Genomic DNA, 26,127 nt, shown 5'->3' with positions numbered 1-26,127 from the left:
GGCACCTTGGCCATCTTCTGGGCATGGAGTAGGGGTCACTGGGGGTGTGGGGGGGAGGTGGTTGTGAATTTCCTGCACTGCGCAGGGGGTTGGACGAGATGACCCTGGTGGTCCCTTCCAACGCTATGCGTCTATGATTTTTTTCACATTCTTTGGAAACAAAGGCAGGACCCAATTTATTTTTAATATATAACAGCCTTTTTATGATTCAGGGAAGGTTTCTGGCTTCAGAGGAAATTGGTTTATCTGCATAAATATTTGTAATTAAGTAAAGGTAAAGGTAGTCCCCTGTGCAAGCAACGGGTCATTACTGACCGATGGGGTGAAGTCACATCCCAACATTTCCTAGGCAGACTTTGTTTACGGGGTGGTTTGCCAGTGCCTTCCCCAGACGTCTACACTTTACCCCCAGCAAGCTGGGTACTCATTTTACCGACCTCAGCAGGATGGAAGGCTGAGTCGACCTTGAGCCGGCTACCTGAAACCGACTTCTGCTATGTGTCTGTTATTACTGACTACCCTGGCTTCCCCCAAGAACGAAGAAGACCACAAACCTCGACTAAAAGTGACTTGATCACGGTGTCTGTTTGTCCTTCGCTGAGTGTCTCCACGATTTCATTCCCGCACAGCTCTCTGGAGTCCAGGGACTCAGCCGTCACTGTGATGTTGACTTCACCTAGGACAGAAATGGTCTCCTTATCAGGGGTTTAACTCACCAACCTTCCTTTCCCACATACTTCCTCCCAGGCCATTTGGAGGCTCCCAACCATGCAGGAGATGCTCAGACTGTCCCGTTCCTTTGATATTCGTTAAGATAGCAGCCAGATTTGCTGAAGCCTCGCTGTGAGAAGGAGCAAACCCAATTCTTCTGTGCAGAAATGGGTCAAGTTCTTTTTCCAGGGCGGGTCAATTACTTTTAAAAAGCTTAATTTGAAAAAAAAATCCAAATAGGTCTTTTAAACATTGCAACTATAGCAACGAATCTTGTGATACAGGCAACCACTGCCATCAAAATTTGGTAAGCGTGTTAAAAGTGCTGGTTGTGAAGGACTTTGTGCTGTCTTTTAGCCTCATACTCCAAAGGGGGACCATAGAGAATCACAAGGCCTGTGCATCCCTTCTCTTGCTATTACAACTGATCTCCAGCCGATAGAGATCAGTTCCCCTGGAGAAAATGGCCACTTTGGCAATTAGACTCTAGGGTTGATTTTCGTGCAGCTGCTTACCCAAAGATTTTGGTGTAAACATCCAGGACACAGTTTTCCTTTCGTTCGTACACAGGCAGTAAGATTCTTCCTCATTCCCTAGCGGTGAAGCCACAAAGTCTGAAGAGGGAGCCAACGATATGCCCACCTGCCCATCAACAAAAAGGTGTTACTGGGGAAGGAGGGGATCAGAAAAAGAGGAGGCGGTCAGGATAGCAGAGAGAAGGTTTTTTGGGGCTGGAGGGGGCAGAATTGCAGAAGTACAGGCCGGGAAAGGAGCGTAGCCTTTATCCAGTTCTATAATCCTGTGCTAATTTAGGGTTGCCAACACTCTTTGGAAATTCCTGGAGATTTGAGGGAGGGGGTGCCTGAGGAAGGAAGAATTTGGGAGCTAAGCAGGGATGTAACTTCACTCTAGGGCCGTGAATGCACAGCTGGGATATCATTGGTTTGCTCCGGTGAAGTCTCACGCTAAAACATTCCACATTCAAAACGCACGGAGAGAGGGGCAACACTAGTCAGCTGGCCCCTCTCGGCCACAAGAGCAGCAGCACTATCTCACAAAATGCCAGAAGAAGCTGCCGCTGCTCTGTCTCCACCCCACCCACCCCGCGGCCTGGCCGTGACGGGGTTCCTTGCGCCCCTCCACCCTGCTGGCCCCTGGCTTGGAACGGTCCTGGAGTTTTGGGGGAAGTTTTTGGGGGAGCATGTTAGAGCATCCATATAACTTCTGGGTTGGGTTGCCAGGCAGGGTTGCCAGGTCCCTCTTCACCACCAGCGGGAGGTTTTTGGGGTGGAGCCTGAGGAGGGCGGGTTTGGGAAGGGGAGGGACTTCAACGCCATAGAGTCCAATGGCCAAAGCGGCCATTTTCTCCAGGGGAGCTGACCTCTATCAGCTGGAGATCAGTTGTAACAGTAGGAGATCTCCAGCGAGTACCTGGAGGTTGGCAACCCTACTTCTGGGGTAAACCCAGAAGGGATGGGGATGCTCTAGCAAACCGTAGAGTTTTTTGGGGGGGAGCGCTAGAGCGACCATGACACTTCTGTGTTTACCCAGAAGAGATGATCGCTCCCCCCTTCAGCTGGCCTTCTTCTGCCCGCCAACCAGCTGAGGGTCAGCAGGCAGCTCGGTGGATTACCAGGCAATTGGCAAGCCCGTTTCAAACAGGAATGTGCCAGCTCCGGACTTGGAGGCCTGGGGAAGTCTAGTACATTCACACAAGAGTCCAAGGGTTCAAAAGCTGGGATGCACATTTGAGCGTGGGTGGAGAGGCAGAGTGAGTCCGGACTCTGGGACACGGGCCAGACGGTAAACATTCCTTACCCTGATGCAATGCTGTAGATAGGTGAACACCGTGGCCTTCAGCACAAAGGCTTCCCCCCGCACCACGGAGTAGGGCAAGGTGAGGTCCACAAAGAAGGGCTGGAAGGCATTGAGGAAGACCGCCTGGGAGAGGCCGAAGCCCGCCTCCGCTGAGGTGCAGAAGGCGCCTGCGTTCCATTCAGTGATGGTGTCCGGGATGGTCACCGGCACGTCTGCCTGTCCATCAGAGCTGGTGAAAAAGTACACAGGGGAGCAGAGGGTGAGGAAGAGTTCCACGGCACCCCGAGGAAACGGTCTTGGGGCTGGGGTTGCCAACTTCCAGCTGGTGGCTGGAATTTTCCCAGATTTACAGCTGATCTAGGAGTGCCAACCTCCAGGTGGTGGCTGGCGATCTCCCGCTGTTGGAACTGATCTCCAGGCGACTGAGATCAGATCACCTGGAGAAAAATGGCTGCTTTGGCAATTGGACTCCATTGCATTGAAGTCCCTCCCCTCACCAAACCCTGCCCTCCTTAGGCTCCACCCCTGAAATATCTAGGTATTTCCTAACCTGGAGCTGGAAACTTTAAGCTGATCTCCAGGTAGGGTTACCAGGTCCCTCTTTGCCACCAGTGGGAGTTTTTTTGGGCAGAGCCTGAGGAGGGCGGGGTTTGGTGATGGGAGGGACTTCAATGCCATGGAGTCCAATGGCCAAAGTGGCCCTTTTCTCCAGGGGAACTGATCTCTATCGGCTGGAGATCAGTTGTAATAACAGGAGATCTCCTATCCTACTGACGTCCATCCCCATCCCAAGCTCCACCTTCCTCAGGCGCTACCCCCAAAATCTCCAGGAAATGCCCAGCCCAGAGCTGGCAACTCTATGGAGCAGAGGTTACTTCCGCCACGTTTGCTTTATAAAGCCAACTTCAGCCTCTATAAGGTGTTTGGAATGGTGGGGTTAAAATGGAAAAACCCTAGAGAACAGAAACACATGCAGAGCCGAGACTGCCACCCGTCAGCAATGCTGATTCCCTCAACTTATACCAAAATGGGACACCTGTGCTGAAACTCTCAATAGTACAAAACAAAACAGCACGATGGCATCAACAACGAAGTATCTCAGAATCAATAAAACATATTATTACTCATACATTCAAACTGCAGGAATTTACTAACATAAATAGAAGACAGCCGACACTCTCAATCCTCTGAGCTCCAAAGTTGATGAGTATGTATTACAACCCGCTGAAACAAAGCTGGAGCTGCCCACATCTGAGGTTGTAGATGCTGTTGTAGCGTGATGCGTAGGGTTGCCAGGTCCCTCTTTGCCACCGTTGGGAGGTTTTGGGGGCGGAGCCTGAGGAGGGCGGGGTTTGGGGAGGGAAAGGACTTCAATGCCATGGAGTCCAGTTGCCAAAGCGGCCATTTTTCTCCAGGGGAACTGATCTCTTTCGGCTGGAGATCAGTTGTAATAGCTAGTACCTTGAGGTTGGCAACCCTATTGATGTGCAGTTTCAAAATTGATAGACCACAGGGGGTTCAATTAGACACTCTCACTGTCATTTGAGAGTGTCTGATTGACCCTCTGTGGTCTATCAACTTTGAAACTGCACATCGTTCTTGCATGTGGGCTGAGGAAGCAATAGTTTGAAAAGAGGAATAAAACACCCGGTTCTTGCACTTCTGGGCAAGTTCACAACCCTGAATTCTTCCTCTTCTGAGGAAGCTACAACCTTGGATTTGGGCAGGTTTCAGCCGCTCCAGCTTTGTTTCGGCATGTTGTGATGCATACTCATGAACTTTGGAGCTCAGAGTATTAAGAGTGGAGGGGGGCGGGAGAGACAGATAGACAGACAGACAGAGATTAGTCCCCCTGGAATCATAGAGTAGGAAGGGACCACCAGGTCATAAATTACAAAGTCACATGTATTTTTCACAAGTAGGTGCATACAAACAGGTAAGTGTATAATCCTGGTTTTAAATATAGGTAAGTAAACACACCACCATGTATATAATAATTCTAACAATATTTTTTCTTCTTCTTTAGCAACAATATATTCATCAGAAGTCAGACAGGTGAGGAAGACGGCCGTTTCGTTCTTCATCAGTTCCTCAAGCTTAATCTTTTCACTTGGTATGTATTTCTTTTTTTTAAATCTTATAAACCCAAATTTAAACTCCCTGTGGGTAGAAGACTGATCCTTCTGCCTAACCAGGCTAGTATATTCAGTCCATTTCAGAGGTTCCCCAAAAGGATACTTTTTGGTGGTGGCTGGAGATCTCCCGCTATTTACAAGTGATCTCCAGCCGATAGAGATCAGCCCCCCTGGAGAAAATGGTAGTTCTAGCAATTGGACTCTATGGCGTTAAAGTCCCTCCCCTGGAGGTTGGCAACCCTAACCATTGGACTGTGTGGACCGGCAGCTGTCCTCCCTTCCTGATTATAACGCGGCTTCTGGCTTTTCAGGACCCCCCAAAGGAACCGCTTGATCCAGCGGCATGAGGTGCAGCTTCTAATCACCCTCGCAGTACCAAAACCGTTGCTTACCCGACTGGCGTTTCCAACCAAAGCCAGGTCTCGGGGAAAAAACTCCTGGTGGGTTTTGCCGCTTCTTCAGCTTCTTCAGCCCCATCAGCCAATGCCAATCCAGGCCTTTCATTAGTACTTAAGTAGGACCCTGCCATCGCACTTGGAGCAGACATCTGTCCTGCAAGAAGCAGGGGAGAAACCGTATGATGGAGATGCCGCTCAGAGACACATGCTGAGGAATGGCTTCCCTTGCTGAGGAACGGCTTCCATCGAAAAGCCTCGTCTCGCTGCCTGATCCGCAGTTGGGGAGGGGAGGGACTCCAATGCCAGAGTCCAATTGCCAAAGCGGCCATTTTCTCCGGGGGGACTGATTTCTATCGCCTGGAGATCAGTTGTAATTAGGTTTGCCAGGGCCCTCTTCGCCACCGGCGGGAGGTTTTTTGGGGCAGAGTCTGAGGAGGGCAGGTTTTCGGGAGGGGAGGGACTCCTTAGAGGCCTCCCCTCCTGCAAAGCTCCTCTGAGAAAATTCACAGTCAAAATTCCTCAGAGGTTGTCCCAAATTCACTTTGAATTTTCCTCTCCAATTAAATATTTGTGGGATGTCATGGAAACGAAGGCACAGAAGAAGGAATTATAACTCCGTAGATAGTCCTCCTCCCAAACCTCCAGTTGTTTTTCAATAAAGCTTTTTTATATACGCTCTGGCCCAGTAGATGAGGAGGGGCCATCAGAGCAAAAGGAGAGGCCGCTCGGTGGATCATGGAGGTGGTCAGGGCAGCTCTGATGGTTTTTTAGTGATAAAAGGCAGAGGGAGCTGAGGTAGAGAACAGAGGAAAGACTCCTCTGTTCCTCAATCCGCTTTTTGTTCTTGTGTGCGTGTAAAGTGCCGTCAACTCGCAGCCAACTTATGGCAACCCCGTAGGGTTTTCAAGGCAAGAGACGTTCAGGGGTGGTTTGCCATTGCCTGCCTGGGCAGAGCGGTTCTTACTGTATTCAACCTGGGGTCTATATTCCGAAGAACAGATCGTAGGCTGATGGATCCTGACGTTAGTAAAAACTTTAAGGCCGACGCTCTGTAAAACAAGAAAGAGAGGCACTTTCAAACATCTCAAAATGTCGGGGTACAAACCGACCTCTTCTACGTGTCGGAAAGAAGCAGGTAAGCAAGTAAGAGGAAGAGGAAGAAGAAGAAGAAGAAGAAGAAGAAGAAGAAGAAGAAGAAGAGATTTTTATATGCCGACTTTCTCTACCACTTAAGGGAGACTCAAACTGGATTACAATCACCTTCCCTTCCCCACAACAGACACCCTGTGAGGTAGGTGGGGCTGAGAGAGCTCTTAATAGAACTGTGACTGGCCCAAGGTCACCCAGCTGGCTTCATGTGTAGGAGCGGGGGAAACAAATCCAGTTCACCAGATTAGCCTCTGCCACTCGTGTGGAGGAGTGGGGAAATCAAACCCAGTTCTCCAGGTCAGAGTCCACCGCTCTTAACCACTACACCACGCTGGGTGGTGCCCTGTTGTTTGGGTCAAAAGAAGAAACGTCTGCACCCTGGAAAGATTTCAGAATCTGTTCCCCACCACCACCAACCCTGATACTGAATGTGGACATGTGTCCATATGAAGATAGGCCTCCTCTTCATCACAGGGAGGCCACCCTCACAAGATGGGCCTAAGAAGGGCTGTGTGGAGCCGTTCCTCTGCAGCCTTTCCTCCCGTCCTCCTCTGAGAACTTTTGGATTGGCCTTCAACCCAGGCAGAAGGAAAAATGTCCCAGGGAGCTGTGCTCTCACATGCTTTCCCAGAATCGAGTCTCTACCTTTAGAAATTAGAAGAACAGCCAGACTATGGCCTTTTATGGCCTTGTTATGCACCCCTCGCCGTCACCCCTCCAACAACTTCGGGGTTTTGTGTTGATTACGTGTGCCGTTTCCGACCGTCAGAGGTCGCCTCACTCTCCCCCTGCGTTTCCCTGCATTTTGCCCACGTTTTCAAATTCGAGATAAAACAGGTCTCTGAAAATGCGGGCAAAACGCGGGGGAAAGGCAGGGGGAGAGCGAGGCGACCTCGGACAGTCGGAAATGGCATGCATAATCAAAACAAAGTCCCGAAGTCGTCGTAGGGGTGATGACGAGTGAAAGAGCCATGCATAAAAGACCTAAGAGGAGTTCTGTGCCAAATGGTGTGTTCATGTGCAAGCCTCATTACCACAGATATTAAGTGGCCCAACCACCTAGGGTTGCCAGCCCAGCTCCCGCAAATAATGGGAGCTTTCAAGGGTGGAACCCTTGAAAAACAGCATCCCTTCCTGTGAAAATCCAGAAGTGATATCATGGCCACAACTCAACACTCTAGGTCAGTGGTTGGCCATGCCCCACCTAAGCATCTCTAAAATCCTGACCCCCCCCCCCCGCCCGTGACTTATAATTATTAGCGGGCTTTCCCCCTCTCCATTGTCACCAGCTGACCGCCGTGTACATTCTGATTTTAATTAAAAAAATGTGTATGTCACAATATATATTTATATACTGTATACGAGGTCCCTAGTACAATAAGAAATGCAAAAAAACCCACTGAATAACTCATTCTCGAATTGCCCCCCTTAAAAATCAAATTGCCGCCCTGTGGGGCGTGTGCCCCACATTGGGAACCACTGCTCTAGGTATTCCTCAAATCTCAATGGTAAAGGCTACAGAGATTTGAGGCATTCCTAAAGCACCTTGGTGTGGCTGTGATGTCACAGGAAGTGACATCACAACACTCGTGGCACTGTCTCTCCCATTTGCCCCCCCTGCTACTCAGAAGGATCTTTCCAGTTTTCTGTAACTTCCTACTATAATCACACATGGCACTTTAAAAAAAGACATGGTGCTATGTGTAGAGTTAATACGGTAATGAGTTTGCTTGTTCAGAGACTCTTTTTAATGACGTGACTCAGTCACTAAATTAGCCGTCTTACTTTGCCGTCCAGATACACAGGAAAGGTACACTCCTTCATGCACTGATTGGTATGATATTTTAATTATTTATGTATTTATTCTATTATGAGCATTTTACAATGTATGGCATTCTGTGGAACTATGTAATTTTTTGCAGAATAGTGCACGGCAAGATTGAAGGCTTGAAAAAGTCTACTCGAAATGGAATTATACCGGATCTCCATTGCTCCACATCTTGTTGCTGTGATTTACTGATGCACTTTGCACAATTATTCATACGGACTGAATAAGAACTGAGCATTTTGGCTTATATTTTGCACTGTAAAGCCTTATGCTAAGAGTTGGGGTCTGATTCAGACCAATTGTGATATACATTTCTTTGCTCTAGAGTTGCATGTTTCCAATATATATCTTTAATAGCAAGAGTTGCTTTTGTTTGATTCCTTTAATTTGGAAATAATAGTCTTGTGCTGTATTTTGAATTCCACGCTCAGAAGAATGCGGCAGGGAGGCCACAGCGAAAGCAGGAGAATGCCTGCCAAAACAAGATAATTGGCAACCACGCTGTCATCATTGGCCATAGGGGTTCTACGGTGAATATTTTCTCTTTCTGGGCACAATGGCAGGCATTTCAGTAGCCACAAATTCAGTGTCTATTTGGTACTCACTTTGAAGGCTTCATAGGGGTCGATTTTATCACGAGCAACAGGGATGTAGTGAACACCATCAACGATAATATTTTTGGGGCGCACGCACTGCTCAACGTTTGGTTCGTCCAAATAATGATCCTGGTAGTTGTATCCGCTGAGGTCCTTCACAGGAAGCAAATCGTAAACCTGAAACCAAAGGACAATTCAGTACGACATAAATAGGATTGCCAGTTTCTTCCTCGGCAGGAGGTGAACATGCATGCAGCCATGCGCAAGTGCAATCCCCCGCTCCCCAGCAGCCCGGTGGATTGTTGGGCAATTGCCCACCGAAATCACCCACCTGACAACCCTAGCCATAAAACATTAATGTGCTGGTAGTCATCATGCCCATTAGACCTTGCTAGCGACCATGTTGGGCTCTGGATAAGAATGACAGCCGCCAATTGGGATGGGACCATTCCTACTGCTTTCTAGCCATTTCCAGGCCAGTGTCAAAAACCAATAAGAAGTGAGCAGAGAACGGCCAAGACATCGTGGACTGTGTCCCTGAGCAGCAGCCACATCACCACTCCCTGGAGGCCACCGGCCAGAGAGGTGTGCCATGCTAGACCACTCTGTCATGGGGCAGCCTGCTGAGGCTTCCTCAGACGAGGAGGACCCTGAAGAAGCCGGCAGTGTAAGAGAGGAACAGCAGCAGGCTGAACAGTCACAGACAGATGAGGCTTTCCCAGGACTACAGCCGCCCAGCGTAGGGGACGTACATGTGTCAGAGGGCCAGCTGCAGGCAGTGTCACCAGAGAGCCCCCAAAAGCCGCTGGAGCAGAGGTGCCAAAGGCTCAGAGCAATACTACACAATTGTAGGATGAGCCCCGAGAAGAGCACTTCCTGCTGACTGTGATGAGGCTAATGAGCTCCACCAGGCAGGGGATGCTGAGACAGAGGAACAGGCAACAGCTGGTTCACCCTAGACCTATTTAAGCAGGCACTTGCATCCAGGCCTCTCAGTCTTCCCCTATTCAGGCTAAACATACCCAGCTCCTTCAACCTTTCCTCATAGGACTTGGTCTCCAGACCCCTCACCATTTTTGTTGTCCTCCTCTGGACCCGTTCCAGCTTGTCTACATCCTTCTTAAACTGCGGTGCCCAAAACTGAACGAAATACTCTAGGTGAGGTCTAACCAGTGCAGAGTAAAGCGATACCATCACTTCATGTGATGTATGGGAAAAATTGTTGTGGGGAATGGGGGTCGGTGTACAGCCTCAGGCGTGGCTTGGACTCACGGTTTGAGGGGAGAGCTCCGCTTCGGGCTTCAAAAGAAAGACGCTCTTATCAACAGCACGGATGGCGCAAAGGGAGTCTCTGGCGGCTGTGACATGGAGGTGCGTGTTGCCCCCTGGGAGCCCTTCAGCGGCCGAAAAGGCCAATTTCACCTGCAAGCATAAAAGATCCTCAGACATTCGAACACACCGCAGCATAAAATAAACTATCCTGGAATTGGTATTCTATGCTCGGGCTCTCCCTCCCAGCTGGACAACTATCCAGTAGTTCACCAGCCCTACCTATAAAACTGTGTTCTGCTAAGAAACTAGTTTGCTGAATGAAAAGAGGCCTCTTAGTTTGATTCAGCTCTTCAGCTTTTTGTTTGCAATTCAATTCGTACCAGAATGGAATTTGTTACCCCTGTTCAGGATACCATTATCCATTTCACACTTGAATGCCAGCTAATGATCCTCCCCCACCCTATCTCTCTTTAAAAAGAGAAGGAAAAGCTAATTATTGTACTATGACATGTTCCTTGGAGTAATGAACACTGGTGTTCACATTCAGGGCGCCAGTCGACATATCAAGTGCAAAACCCCATGTCAACAAGAGGGTCGGAAACATTCCCGAAATTGAAGATTGGAAAGAAAAACTATTGGAATATGCTAGTATGGCTAAGATGACTTTCGAGAAACTTAAAATCTAGTGAATCCACAGAACAATTTGACGATAAGTGGGTGTCATTCTATACCTACATGAATCTTGGCTAACTGAATGAAATACGTTGGTTTTGTATTATCTAACTTGTTTTAAACAACTGTCAAGTAAATTTTAGACCTTCATACAATAGAATATCAATATAAATAGAATAATGAATGACACTTTGTAACAACTTCTTTACTGTAAGAAAATATCTCATAATATACAACTGAGCTTATTTGTTTTTCTTTTTTTTGTCTTTTTTTAACACTGTATTGTTTTACACTTATAACGTATTATCCCTCCCCTTTTTTTCCTGTACCCCTTCAGTTATACAAATAAAATTAAAAAAAAAAAAAAAAGACAAGAGGGTCGGAAACATGTAAAACACTGCAACGCCACCTTTGACGTAACAATTAAGAGATCACAGAGAAGTACGGTGTGGATATTTACAACATAATTTTCCATTCGAAGCCCAAATCCTGTTTGACTCTGGCAAATTAAGCAGGGAGGAAAAAATGCATACTGCTTTGCAAAGCCTTAGCGGCAGAGGTATCATAATGAAAATTGGTGTGCATTTTCAAGTCACTCAGAAGAAAGTCCAATTTTATCCACTGGGGTTTGTTCCCAGGAAAGGGTTCTTAGGATCTCAGCCTGCCCATACCAGGGCATGAGATGCCACTAAACTCCAGATCCTGCAAAATTCCACTAATAACCTTCAATCTCTGCTGAAACTCTATGGTTAGAGCGTCCAGTAAACCCGGAAGTGATGTAGGAGCGTTGCGCGTGTGTGCATGCGTTGCCCGTCGGCCCTTAGCTGATTGGTGGGCAGCTCGGTGGATTGGCAGGATTTTACCCGCCGCCACTGGGCACTTGGCAACCCTATGTCACGTGCCCCTCCATGTCCTCGCCCCCATTCCTCCCATTGGTTATCAGGCTTGGCCCAGCAACCTTACCCATCCTTCACTCTCTTGCACAAAATCTGTAGTGAAGGAAGCAGCCGTTTGGGGTGTGTGCGAAGGCCGGCATGTGTTTGGGCCGCCTTCATTTACCTTATTTGAAAAGCAGTTTTCCACAGGGAATTCGAATGAGTCAGCAACAACATCTCCGCTGGGCAGAATGATGTATACAAAGAAGCGTGCCAAGGGAGCAGCGTGGGCGTCCACAGAGAGATCCAGAAGAGCCACCCCTTTGGCTAGAAGATTAAACACAAATCACACACATGCACAGAGGTGTTATAGGACACTCCTTCCAATATAGTCCTTTTGGCTGCACGGCTGGAGTCCGCAGACCCTGAGGTGGGGCAGTTTCCAGGCCCCCGGGCTTTTGGTCGGGGCCCACTTAGGGTTGCCAACCTCCAGGTGATGGCTAGAAACCTCCCACTAATACCACTGATCTCCAGCCGATAGAGATCAGTTTCCCTGGAGATAATGGCAGCTTTGGCAATTGGACTCTATGACATTGAAGTCCCTCCCCTCTCCAAACCCCACCCTCCTCAGGCTCTGCTCCAAAATATCCAGGCATTTCCCAACCCGGTGCTGGCAACCCTAGGCCCACTGCCAGCAACCCATAGGGTCGCCAACCTCCAGATATCAGCTGCAGATCTCCTGCTATTATAACTGATCTCCAGTCGATAGAGCTCAGTTCCCCTGGAAAAAATGGCCGCTTTGCCACTGGACTCTATGGAATTGAATTCCCTACCCAAACCCCACCCTCCTCAGGCTCTGCCCCAAAAACCTCCCGCTAGTGGCGAAGAGGGACCTGGCAACCCTACCAACCCACCATCCCCATGCCATGCCTGCTTCCTACCCTTCTATACCTGCTCACTAGGGTTGCCAGATCTGGGTTGGGAAATACCTGGAAATTTTGGGGGTGGAACCTAAGGAGGGGTTTGGAGAGGGGAGAGACTTCCACGCAGTAGAGTCCAATGGCCAATGTGGCCATTTTCTCCAGGGGAACTGATCTCTATCGCCTGGAGATCTGTTGTAATGGCGGGAGATCTCTCACCACCACTGGGCGCATCCAATGCTCCCAGAGGATTTTCTCCCCATTCCAGTCAAGGAAGTACTAGCTGAGGATGTTGAACGGGGAGGGCCCCTGATGGCACATGGCCAACTGCTAGGTTGCCAACCTCCAGGTAGTAGCAGAAGATAGTTGCTATTGCCAGCCTCCGGGTAGTTGTTATTTCAACTGATCTCTAGCAGACAGAGGTCAGTTCCCCTGGAGAAAATGGCCATTTTGGAAGGTGGACTCTATGGCATTGAAGTCCCTCCCCTCGCCAAACCCCATCCTCCTCAGGCTCCGCCTCAAAAACCTCCCACCGGTGGCGAAGAGGGACCTGGCAACCCTATCAACCCCTCATAGGTCCCAAGGGGAAGAAACAGAAGAGCGTGGGAAGCATTTACCTTGTCCGTGATCCATGGGCTCCACATGAATCCCAGATTGCACAATGCCCCCCTTAGCCATCACCTGCATTGAAAGATGAAAACACGGGCAGTGGAAACAGTAATATCAGAGGGTAACGTCTGCTCATACCAGTCGATATGCGAGGGAGTACTGCCCTTAAGGAACCAGGAGGTTCCAGATACTACATAATAAACTGAAACTCATGATTCCTATTCTGGATCTGTATTTTTAAAAGTTTTATTGTTTTTTATTGTATTTTGGTTTCTGTAAGCCGCTCTGAGCCTGACCTTCAGGTCTGGGAGGGGTGGGGGAATGCAATAAACAAACGAACAAATAAATAAAATAATCCAGGGGGCTTTTATCCCTTTCCCTTCCTTTGCCAAATATCCATGACCTATCAGGCTGGGAAGATAAAAAAAAAGTCACGGGTTGCATCACATGAACACATGAAGCTGCTGTATACTGAATCAGACCCTTGGTCCATCCAAGTCAGTATTGTCTACTCAGACTGGCAGGCTCTCCAGGGTCTCCCCTCCATAGGTGGCCTACGTTAGGGTTGCCAGGTCCCTCTTCGCCACCGGCGGGAGTTTTTTTGGGCGGAGCCTGAGGAGTGCGGGGTTTGGAGAAGGGAGGGACTTCAATGCCATAGAGTTCAATGGCCAAAGAGGCCATTTTCTCCAGGTGAACTGATCTCTATCGGCTGGAGATCAGTTGTAATAGCAGCAGATCTCCAGCTAATACCTGGAGGTTGGCAACCCTAGCCTAAGTCCAAATAGAGGCACAGACCATTTGTCTTTTACAGTCTGATAGAGACTTGTTTCCATTTTCTTGGGAAAGATCTGAGATGACCGCCCCCCCCCCCAGGTTAACATAAGAACTTAAGAAAGGCCATTCTGGATCAGACCAAGGCCCATCAAGTCCCTCAGTCTGTTCAGTGGCCAACCAGGTGCCTCTAGGAAGCCCACAAACAAGATGACTGCAGCAGCACCATCCTGCCTGTGTTCCAAAGCACCTATTATAATAAGAGGAGAGCATTTGATGGCTTGCTTATGCTACTTCTAGCCAACCTTTCTCCCAAACGGAGCCAGTTCTAGGAAAGAGCAAGAGTCCAGTCGCGTCTTGACTATTGCTCTTTTCTACTGCTATTGACAGACTAACAAGGCTACCCATCGTAATCTATCTCCATGGGGGCCAGTTCTGCTTCCTCCACTTGCTAGACCATTTTTGACGTTAACACCAGACACCTGCCCACTCCTTCTGCTTTACACCGGAGCAAGGGGATCACAGGATCCAGCAAGGGAGGTTGCCTGCTGCCATCACAGCTGACCTTGGCCATGAGTCACATCATTAGAGTTGCCAGGCCGGAAGTGAGGACACAGCAAGGCAGTTGTTAGCAACGGCATGATATCACTTCTGGGAAAACCTCAAAGTGACATCTCCCCTCTCTAGGAATACCCAGAGACCTCTATGGTAAAACCATAGAGTTTCTGGTGATTCCTAGAGAGGGCTGGCGTCACTTCCAGGTTTTCCCCAGAAGTGACATCACACTGTCAAGCCGACAACCCTTTTTTTTCCTCCCACAGCCACTCCGAGGAGCGGAAGGAAACGAGAGGCAGGGCAGGGGGTCCCCCACCCCTGCCGGGGGTCCGGCAACCCTACAGACCCCTGATCCAGCTAGTCCAATATTTTCTGTGCCTACTGGAAGCAGCTCTCCAGGTCTGTCACTCAGAGGTCTCCCCCAGTCCTGTCTGTACTTCAGAAATGGACTCTTGTGAGAAGGGCCTGGGACCTTCTCTGCCACGGAGCTACGGACTGTTTCCAGAAGTTCCTTCACAGTGTTGGCCACGGAAGTTAAAGTCACTCAGACTCACCAAATAATAAAAGTCAATCTTCTCTGGTACATTGTCCAGCTTCAAGATGTAATGTATTTTGAGCGGCTGAGTGTGCTCGCAGCTTAAGGTCCCGTCAACAGACTCGATATGGAGGTAGCTTCCACTGGGTGAGTACAGGAGAGATGCTCTGTGAAAGGCGCTTTGATGAGAGGTGGAGACCCAGTTCCTGGCATAACAGTATTCTTGCGATTTATACAGCGCCTAATGGAAAAAGGGCCCAGAGATTAGGAAACATTACTTCATTTTGACATTATTTCATTATTTCATTGCTAACATTTTGGACCGTCTTTCTGCCACAACAAGGACATTCCAAATAGATGGTTTAATTAAACCAGGGGTGTCATCTGAATGGAGCTGAACTGTAGTTAATCAGCCAACTTCAAGCATAGGGTTGCCAGCTCTGGGTTGGAAAATACCAGGAGATCACAACATCACAAGGTTGGAAGAGACCACAAGGGCCATCCAGTCCAACCCCCTGCCATGCAGGATCCCACAATCAAAGCACTCCTGACAGATGGCCATCCAGCCTCTGCTTAAAGACCTCCAAAGAGATGTTGGGGGGTGGACCCTAAGGAGGGCAGGGTTTGGGAAGGGGAGGGACTTCAGTGGGGAATGTGACCGAAATATGACAGCCTCAGTTTAGTCATTATAGCTTCTAGGGTCAGTTCAGGCTTTATTTCATTTAGAACCCACTGATTTGTTTTTTTGGCTGTCCACGGTATCCGTAACACTCTCCTCCAACACCACATTTCAAAGGAATCTACTTTCTTCCTATCCGCTTTCTTCATTGTCCAGCTTTCACACCCATACATAGTAATAGGGAATACGATGGCATAAATTAATCTAATCTTGGTGGCCAGTGTCACATCCTTACACTTCAGAATCTTTTCTAGCTCCTTCATGGCTGCCCTTCCCAGCCTCAACCTCCTCCTGATTTCTTGGCTGCAGTCTCCCTTTGGGTTGATGGTGGAGCCAAGGAGTAGAAAGTCTCGAACAATTTCAATTTCCTCATTGTCAACCTTAAAGTTGTGTAATTCTCCTGTAATCATTACTTCTGTCTTCCTGATGTTCAGCTGCAGTCCTGCTTTGGCACTTTCTCATTTAACTTTCAGCAGTAGTCATTTCAATGCATGGTTGAATATCATAAATATGGAAAAGGAAGACTCACCTGTATATTAAAACTACTAACGGTGAAGTTGTCAGTGCTGATGGAAAACTGGGCTATCCCTTGGTTGTCAGTTGTGTAGTTAGTACTGTAGGCAAGCTCACCAATCTGGATCTGGATCGTTTCGTTGGCGATTGGCATATTGGTGCCATCCACTAGCTTCACCTAAACATGCAAAGCCATATGAATAAGGTTGTGATGGTATTTGTTAGATGGGGCTGACAGGGCAATGGTGGGGACAGGTGAGTGGTGGTACAGACTGGCACCCCCAAGGGATGCAGTGGGATTTTGAGCCACAGGAACATAGAATCATAGAGTTGGAAGGGACCACCAGAATAATCTAGTCCAACCCCCTGCAGAACGCAGGGAATTCACAACTAAGAAGTACAAGTTGGTTTTTTATATGCCGACTTTCTCTACCACTTAAGACAGAATCAAACCGGCTCACAATCCCCTTCCCTTCCCCTCCCCGCAACAGACACTCTATGAGGTAGGTGGGGCTGAGAGTGTGTGACTAGCCCATGGTTACCCAGCTGGCTGCATATGTAGAAGTGGGGAAACAAATCCAGTTCACCAGATTAGCCTCCGCCGCTCATGTGGAGGAGCGGGGAATCAAACCCGGTTCTCCAGATCAGACTCCACCATTCTAAACCACTGCTCTTAACCACTACACCACGCTGGCTCTCTACCCCTCCCCCCACACACCCCAGTGACCCCTACTCCATGCCCAGAAGATGGCCAAGATGCCCTCCCTCTCATGCCCTCCCTCTCATGAACTGCCTAGGGTCATAGAACCAGCATTGCTGACAGATGGCAATCTAGCCTCTACTTAAAAACCTCCAGGGAAGGAGAGCTCACCACCTCCCGAGGAAGCCTGTTCCACTGAGGAACCGCTCTGTTAGAAAGTTCTTCCTAATGACTAGATGGAGACTCTTTTGATTTAATTTCAACCCCATTGGTTCTGGAATATGTGAAGCAGCCTTCTACAGAGCCAGACCATGGGTCTCTCAAGGTCACTCATCGCCTGCTGTGACTGGCAGCTGCTCTCCAGGGTCTCAGGAGGAGGTCTTTCACATCAACTGACCCTTTCAATGGGGGATATGCTGGGACCTTCTGCATGTTAAGCTGACGCTCTACCACTGAGCCACAGCCAGTCCCCAAAGGTTGGACAGAGCTCCTCAGGTTTTAGCCAACTGTGTCCTGGTAACACTGCTGTAGGGGCTTGTGTGTGTGTGTGTTAAGTGCTGTCAAGTCGTGTCCGACGCATGGCGACCCTATGAATCAACATCCTCCAAAATGTCCTATCTTTGACAGCCTTGCTCAGATCTTGCAAATGGAGGGCTGTGGCTTCCTTTATTGAGTCCATCCATCTCTTTTTGGGCCTTCCTCTTTTCCTGCTGCCCTCAACTTTTCCTAGCATGACTGTCTTTTCCAGTGACTCTTGTCTTCTCATAGTGTGACCAAAATACAATAGCCTCAGTTGAGTCATTTGAGCTTCTAGGGTCAGTTCAGGCTTGATTTGATCTATAACCCACTGATTTGTTTTTTTGGTGGTCCACGGTATCCGTAACACTCTCCTCCAACACCACATTTCAAAGGAATCTACTTTCTCCCTATCAGCTTTCTTCAGTGTCCAGCTCTCAAACCCATACATAGTAATAGGGAATAGGATGGCATGAATTAACCTGATCTTGGTGGCCAGGGACACATCCTTACACTTCAGAATCTTTTCTAGCTCCTTCATGGCTGCCCTTCCCAGCCTCAACCTCCTCCTGATTTCTTGGCTGCAGTCTCCCTTTGGGTTGATGATGAAGCTTACCTGCACCCAAAATGGGATGCCGGGCTTGTAATAAGTGTCCAGGTGATGAAAGGTAAGTTTGCTGAGAGTGGTGGTGATCTCAGTGGTACCTATGCCCATCAATTCCACTCCTGCCAAAGCCAAACAAACCAAATTAGACACACGTGGCAAACAAGCCATGACACAAGGATGTGTCATAGTGCCCTTGTACAAATCTATGGTGAGACCACAATTGGAGTACTGTGTACAGTTCTGGTCACCACACCTAAAAAAGGATATTACAGAGCTTGAGAAGGTGCAGAAAAGAGCAACCAAAATGATTAGGGGACTAGAGCAACTGCCCTATGAGGAGCGGTTAAGACGCTTAGGGCTGTTTAGCTTGGAAAGAAGGCAGTTAAGGGGAGACATGATAGAGGTCTATAAAGAAGGAGAAGAGTTGGTTTTTATATGCCGACTTTTTCTACCACTTAAGGCAGAATCAAACCGGCTTACAATCCCCTTCCCTTCCCCTCCCCACATGAGACACCCTGTGAGGTGGGTGGGGCTGAGAGAGTGTGACTAGCACAAGGTCACCCAGCTGGCTTCATGTGAAGGAGTAAGGAAACAAGTCCAGTTCACCAGATTAGTGGGGAATCGAACATGGTTCTGCAGATCAGACTCTACCGCTCCAAACCACTGCTCTTAACCACTACACCACACTGGCTCTCCAGTGGCAGGAAATGATGCAAGGGGAGAAAGGAGGGGAGGGGAAGACAATCGGGCTGCATGGCCCCGACGAGGGCGAGAGCAACTGCCCTGTGAGGAGCAGTTAAAACGCTTAGGGCTTAGTTAAATTGTGGAACTCCCTGCCCCAGGATGTGGTGATGGCTGCCAGCTTGGAGGGCTTTAAGAGGGGAGAGGACATATTAATGGAGGAAAGGGGGGTATTCATGGCTATTAGTTAGAATGGATCATAGTCATGCTGCATACCTATTCTCTCTAGTATCAGAGGAGCAGGCTTATTATATGAGGGGCTGTGGAACACAGGCAGGATAAATGCTGCTGCAGCTGTCTTGTTTGTGGGCTTCCTACAGGCATCCAGTTGGCCACTGTGTGAACAGACTGCTGGACTTGATGGGCCTGGGTCTGATCCAGCAGGGCCTTTCTTATGTTCTTATGTAAGCCTGGTAAGTAGAATAGCGTTGTATTCTACTCTCACCTATGAGGTCTGACCTACCCGGGAACTACTGTTCCTTTCAACCCACGCAAGCCTTGCTGGTCCATACCTGTGCCTTCTTCTGTGATCTTGGCTGTCACCTTGATGTTCATTTCATATTCTGCCCTCAAAAACTGAAATATAGTTGTTTTCACAACCCGAGAGAGGCATCCATGTGCATCTGCCTGAACAAGATGAAGAAGAAGAGTTGGTTTTTAATACCCCGATTTTCTCCACCTTTAAGGAGACTCAAACCGGCTTACAATCGCCTTCCCATCCTCTCCCCACAACAGACACCTTGTGAGGTAGGTGGGGCTGAGAGATTTAGGAGAGAACTGTGACTGGCCCAAGGTCACCCAGCCGGCTTCATGTGGAGAAGTGGGAAAATACAGCCTGCTTCTCCGGATCAGAATCCACCACTCAAGTGGAGGAGTGGGGAATCAAACCCAGTTATCCAGATTAGAGTCCACTGCTCATGTGGAGGAGTGGGGAATCAAACCTTGTTCTCCAGGATAGTCCAGTGCTCATATGGAGGAGCGGAGAATCAAACCCAGTTCTCCAGATTAGAGTCCACTGCTCTTAACCACTACACCAGACTGGCTCTCAAACCCAAACAGCATCAAGTTAGCCCTGGTAGTGTATTCATTGCCCATATCTTGCCCCATCTAAAATAATACAAAGAGTTGTGTGTTTGTTCATTAGTCCTTTTTTCCATGACACGTATAACTCATCAGAAAATAAAGCTAGGAGCCTGGCAATTGGCTATCACAAGATCGCTGTGGGAATTGTGATGCCAAACATGAAGAAAATTGGACCTTCCGGGTTGTCATAAGGTGCAGAAATTGACCTCTGCACATGCTTTTGATGTTATACTCCACAGGGTGGTGTTCTAGCAGGAGGATAGGAAGGCACCACTGCCCACCTCTGAGAGTGTGCAGAGTAAAATTTTGAAATATTGCAAAAACGCCGGTCCTCCCTCTCCTGTCTTCAAGTTTCTCTTTCGATCAAAAATGAATTGAAGCAACGCTAGGGTCAAGGACAACCCTAGGTCAAAGAGGCATTAAGAAACGGTAGGAATTGGAGCGCTGGCCCTCACAGGCTCGCAAAGTGGTTGTTTTTCTTTTTGCGGGACAAACAAAGCCGCCGCTTCAGTTTGGAGACTCACCTCAGCACTGAATTCTTCACACACACCCTCTGTCCTTCCCCTCATACTACAGTAGGATCTGCCCTCTTCGTAATTCCGGCAGACCTGAATCTTCACCAGGCCAGGGACTGGCTTCCCATAGGTGTACCTAGAATCATAGAACCATAGAGTGGGAAGGTACCACCGGGAACATGTAGTCCAACCCCCTGCACAGTGCAAGAAATTCACCACTACCTCCCCCCACACACCCCCAGTGACCAGAAGATGGCCAACATGCCCTCCCTCATGATCCGCCTAAGGTCACAGAATCAGCATTGCTGACAGATGGCCATCTAACTTCTTTGTAAAAACCTCCAGGGAAGGAGAGCCCGCCACCTCCCAAGGAAGCCTGTTCCACTGAGGAACCGCTCTGTTAGAAAATCCTTCCTAATGTCTAGACGGAAACTCTTTTGATTTCATTTCAACCCGTTGGCTCTGGTCCAACCTTCTGGGGCAACAGAAAACAACTCGGCACCCTCCTCTCTATGACAGCCTTTCAAGTACTGCTGTAAGACAGAGTCCAAAGCAGTGATAACAGGATAATACAGATCCAGTCCAGTGCGAGGCCAACGGTGAGTGGGGAAAGAGCACTCTTGAGGTCAACAGATATCTACTATTCTATTCCAAGATCAGAATCACCCCTCATACTATCCCCAAATCGAGTGATAAACTGCAGTACTGCAGTCCAAGCTCTGCTCACAACCTGAGTTCGATACCGACGGAAGTTGGTTTCAGGTAGCCGGCTCAAAGTCAACTCAGCCTTCCATCCTTCCGAGGTCGTTAAAATGAGTACCCAGTTTGCTGGGGGTAAAGTGTAGACTACTGGGGAAGGCACTGGCAAACCACCCCGTAAACCAAGTCTGCCTAGCAAACGTAGTAGTAGAAAAGGGCAAGAGTCCAGTAGTGCCTTAAAGACTAACAAAAATATTTTCTGGGAGGGTATGAGCTTTCGTGAGCCACAGCTCACTTCTTCAGATCAATTAGTGAATTAGTAAACGTAGGGAGGTGATGTCACCCTACGGGTCAGGAATGACCCGGTGCTAGCACAGGGGACCTTTACCTTTTTTTAGTGGTACCTCCAGCTAGGGTTGCCAGGTGGGTGGTTTCAAATTGCAGCCCCAATGGGTAAAATGTCTCAAACATTAATCAAAAATATTCCATAGACTCCGCATTGTAAATACAGCCACATATATTAAACTGACATATACTGGTCAATTTCACCATTCATATAGTAGTCAATTTCACCATCCACATTTAAGAGTCCAAGTCTTGCAACTAGAGTCCATTAGGTACATTGCAGTCCTCAAATGTCCAATGATGTACTGTAGGTACAACGGCGACGTACATGTTCCTGGAGGAGAGGGGTATTCATGGCTACTAGTTAAAATGGATACTAGTCGTGATGTATGCCTATTCTCTCCATGATCAGAGGAGCATGCCAAATATATTAGGTGCTGTGGAATACAGGCAGGATGGTGCTGCTGCAGTCGTCTTCTTTGTGGGCTTCCTAGAGGCACCTGGTTGGCCACTGTGTGAACAGACTGCTGGACTGGATGGGCCTGGGTCTGATCCACCAGGGCTTTTCTTATGTTGTTATGGTTTGGGGAGGGGCAGGACTTCAATGCCATAGAGTCCAGTTGCCAAAGCGGCCGTTTTCTCCAGGGGAACTGATCTCTATTGCTGGAGATCAGCAATACGTCCCATTCAGCACGGAGCATGCTACTACGCAGCCAGTGTTGAACCCTGAGGAAGAACGTTTTCGAAACAGACTGATTACCGGATCTCTGTCGTATTTCTGACGGGCTCCAGATCCTATACTGGGCTTTATTACTGAAGCATCTATGTGGATCACTCCATTTGGACCATGCCCCTAAGCACGAACTGGGTTGATACTCCATTGAATGATATAGACATGCTTGGACTATCGGATGTTCATATAGCATAGTATTCATGTATCAGAACACGTACTCTGTTGCTCTTTTGCTTTGTTGATATTATATACTTTGTGCATCGTTTTTGGAGCCTCTCTGCTGTGCCTTGTTTACTTACCACCTGGAGGTTGGCAACCCTATCTGCAGGGAAACTGATTGCTGTTGTCTGGAGGACAGTTATCATTCCAGGAGATCTCCTGGAGGTTGGCGACCCTGTTTTTGGCTCATGTGAAATGGGCTTCGGAGGCCCCAGGCCTGATAGCCAAGGTGGAGGAACTCAGCTCGTTCTCACTTACCTTCCACAGGCAGTCACTTTGAATTCTTCATTCTCCACTGTTATGATCTTGGGTACCTTCACCGAGACCTCAAATTTGGGCAGCACTAGAGAAAGGGGAGAAACGACAGCACAAAAGACAAAGCATTAAGATGGTTGTCTCCAAAGTGTCCGCAACACACGACGGACTCCCCGTGCTTGTCAGAGGGGCAATGGTATTAAATAGAGTCAAGTCCTGCGTGGTGTAGTGGTTAAGAGCGGTGGTTTGGACTGGTGGACTCTGATCTGGAGAACCGAGTTTGATTCCCCGCTCCTCTGCATGAGCGGCAGAGGCTGATCTGGTGAACTGGGTTGGCTTCCCCACTCCCACACATGAAGCCAGCTGGGTGACCCTGGGCTAGTCACAGCTCTCTTAGAGCTCTCTCAGCCCCACCTACCTCACAAGGTGTCTATTGTGGGGAGGGGAAGGGGATTGTAAGCCGGTTGGAATCTTCCTTAAGTGGGGGGGGGGGTTACCGCAGTTTGTATTCCCAGAGATGTATTAAGAGTTTGAAAATATTGTAAAAAACATCACTTTAAAAGGGTTTTTGGATACCACGGCTTATAAATGGTTGGAAGACGTCTTCACAGCTAAAGGGGCCAAACGAAGTGCAAACTATTTTTTATAACGTTTTCAAACTCTTAATACATCGCTGGGAATACAAGTGCGGTAACAGTTTGGTAGAGAAAGATGAGCTGGTTTTTATATGCAACCTTTCTCTACTACTTAAGGAAGATTCAAACCGGCTTCTTCTTATTCTTGAACACATGAAGCTGCCCTATACTGAATCAGACCCTGGGTCCATCAAAGTCATTATTGACTACTCAGACCGGCAGCAGCTCTCCAGGGTCTCAGGCAAAAGTCTTTCACATCACCTACTGCCAGGTCTTTTTTAACTGGAGGTGCTGCTGGGGATTGAACCTGGGACCTTCTGCATGCCAAGCAGATGCTCTACCACTGAGCTACAGCCCTCCTCCTCCTCGTTGTCCTCCTTCTTTCTCCTGTTCTTCCTCCTCACTGGAATAAAATAGCCCATTACAAATGAGAGCCAAAGAACGGAATCACGAGTCCTAGCTGGGTAGGACACCTTTTCCCTGACATGTGCTTTTCTTTAAGGCGGGATCTAGTTTTGTTTGACTGGAGGGGAGACTTAGAATCACCCTCTTTGAAGCAGCAGTCAGAAATGGTACAGCTCATCGAGAGTGGAACCAGTAGCTGCGTGGCTGATCGCTAATACACACACAGAGCAATAAAGGACCCTCTAGGGTTGCCAGCTCTGGGCTGGGAAATACCTGGAGATTTTGGGGGTGGAGCCTGAGGAGGGCGGGGTTTGGAGAGGGGTAGGACTTCAATGCCATAGGGTCCAATGGCCAGAGCCATTTTCTCCAGGGGAACTGATCTCTGTCGCCTGGAGATCAGTTGTAATCCCAGGAGATCTCCAGCTGTCACGTGGAGGCTGGCAGCCCTAGCCAAGAGGGACATATCCTACCGTATTCGTCTACATTGAATGTGCGTTCCACGTTGTTCCCAGAAGCTTTCTGCACCACCACCTTGTAGACGCCTGTGGCAGGTTCAGAAGTGAGAGGAAAGGAGAGCCGGGTGAGGCCGTGCTCAAGCTGCACATCGTGCCACTGGATCAAGCGATTCCTTTTGGGATCCTGAAAAACCAGAAGCCACATTATAATCAGGACCGGAGGACAGCTGCCGGTCCCAACAGTCCAATGGTTAGGGCTGCCGACCTCCAGGTGGTTTGGATTGTAATATTAGTTATTCAAAATGCAAACAATCTCTATGGCTATATGAAGTATAATTAATCCAATGACAATATTATAACAATCAAAATATTTAAATATTTATATCTTTTGTTTCCTCACAAAAGCATATAATACCAAAAAGGTCACAGTATTTAGGACAGAATACAGACAGGTTTCCGGTAAGTGTCCTGTTTCATACTATTTTTCATCAGTATAACATAATAGTCCATAAATAATATATATTCTCTTCTTGTTTAATTATCTTCTTCTTTTTTTCAGATCCCTTTACTGAAGAATGTAGAAGACTTGCTGCTCTTACGGCTATCCCACGATGTTTCTTATTCTAATAAAATTCATCATTATTTTAACTTGTATCATTGGATAATAATTTATAAAAAATAAGTAAGTGCTATAACATGCAAAATTATAAATATATATAAATATATACAAATACTTACTGACAACTTTTTCACGTCTAACATAAGTTTAAATGATTTCAAGTCAATGACTCAATTCACAACGGGATACAGGGTGAGGTGGAAGAGAGTATTTATAGAAACGCTGTTAAATTTCACATAAGGTTACACCCACTTCACAGATAGGCTGAATAATCGCACGCCGAATTTAATCCGTGCGGAATCATGATGTTAAACAGTGTTATAAAGTATGATTCTTTCTGGCTTAAGATCTTATCTACATTTTCTTTTTGGAATGGTCTTTTTTGATATTGCCAAAGAGTAAAAACACTGACCTGAAATTTTTTGCTCTTTGGCAATATCAAAAAAGACCATTCCAAAAAGAAAATGTAGATAAGATCTTAAGCCAGAAAGAATCATACTTTATAACACTGTTTAACACCATGATTCCGCACGGATTAAATTCGGCGTGCGATTATTCAGCCTATCTGTGAAGTGGGTGTAACCTTATGTGAAATTTAACAGCGTTTCTATAAATACTCTCTTCCACCTCACCCTGTATCCCGTTGTGAATTGAGTCATTGACTTGAAATCATTTAAACTTATGTTAGACGTGAAAAAGTTGTCAGTAAGTATTTGTATATATTTATATATATTTATAATTTTGCATGTTATAGCACTTACTTATTTTTTATAAATTATTATCCAATGATACAAGTTAAAATAATGATGAATTTTATTAGAATAAGAAACATCGTGGGATAGCCGTAAGAGCAGCAAGTCTTCTACATTCTTCAGTAAAGGGATCTGAAAAAAAGAAGAAGATAATTAAACAAGAAGAGAATATATATTATTTATGGACTATTATGTTATACTGATGAAAAATAGTATGAAACAGGACACTTACCGGAAACCTGTCTGTATTCTGTCCTAAATACTGTGACCTTTTTGGTATTATATGCTTTTGTGAGGAAACAAAAGATATAAATATTTAAATATTTTGATTGTTATAATATTGTCATTGGATTAATTATACTTCATATAGCCATAGAGATTGTTTGCATTTTGAATGACCTCCAGGTGGTGGCTGGAAATCTCCCGCAATTGCAACTGATCTCCAGGCGACAGAGATCAGTTCCCCTAGAGAAAATGGCCCCTTTGGCACTTGGACTCTATGGCATGGAAGTCCCTCCCCAAGCCCCGCCCTCCTCAGGCTCCACCCCCAGAATCTCCAGGTATTTCCCAACCCGGAGCTGGGAACCCTAACAATGGTCCAATAGTCAACACGGCCCATCGCCAAAACAATCTCATTAAGTTCATTAATCAATGTGGGGGAAAAGAATGAGCCCTCCTTAACAACCTTCCTGAGTCCTTCACATCTATAGTTAATGTTTTCCTTCTTGATCCCCTTTTTTTCCCCTTCAGTGTATTGCATCAAAAGCCTGTTTGCTCTAGATAATCTATCTGCCCCTGACAGACTCCACTCA

The 26,127-nt window shown here is 47.5% G+C and overlaps 1 protein-coding gene across 1 annotated transcript in view; it reads right to left on the bottom strand.

Moving 5' to 3' along the window:
• LOC130476417 (alpha-2-macroglobulin-like) overlaps positions 1–26,127 on the bottom strand; it is a 73,135-nt gene that overhangs the window by 27,947 nt on the left and 19,061 nt on the right. The window contains exons 6-21 of the mRNA XM_056848354.1: positions 23,960–24,128; positions 22,453–22,537; positions 20,208–20,334; positions 19,113–19,227; positions 17,869–17,978; positions 16,053–16,214; positions 14,864–15,085; positions 12,992–13,055; positions 11,639–11,781; positions 9,908–10,057; positions 8,645–8,812; positions 6,027–6,111; positions 5,057–5,216; positions 2,530–2,758; positions 1,227–1,353; positions 555–676 (exon numbers count right to left, since the gene is read on the bottom strand). Of these exons, the coding sequence (XP_056704332.1) occupies positions 555–676; positions 1,227–1,353; positions 2,530–2,758; positions 5,057–5,216; positions 6,027–6,111; positions 8,645–8,812; positions 9,908–10,057; positions 11,639–11,781; positions 12,992–13,055; positions 14,864–15,085; positions 16,053–16,214; positions 17,869–17,978; positions 19,113–19,227; positions 20,208–20,334; positions 22,453–22,537; positions 23,960–24,128 (2,238 nt within the window). The remainder of the gene's footprint in view (positions 1–554; positions 677–1,226; positions 1,354–2,529; positions 2,759–5,056; positions 5,217–6,026; positions 6,112–8,644; positions 8,813–9,907; positions 10,058–11,638; positions 11,782–12,991; positions 13,056–14,863; positions 15,086–16,052; positions 16,215–17,868; positions 17,979–19,112; positions 19,228–20,207; positions 20,335–22,452; positions 22,538–23,959; positions 24,129–26,127) is intronic.

Source organism: Euleptes europaea, chromosome 4 (assembly GCF_029931775.1).
Source record: "Euleptes europaea isolate rEulEur1 chromosome 4, rEulEur1.hap1, whole genome shotgun sequence".
NCBI classification, from domain to species: domain Eukaryota; kingdom Metazoa; phylum Chordata; class Lepidosauria; order Squamata; family Sphaerodactylidae; genus Euleptes; species Euleptes europaea.
The sequence above is the reverse complement of the archived record's forward strand: the minus strand, read 5'-3'. Positions and strand labels throughout refer to the sequence as shown.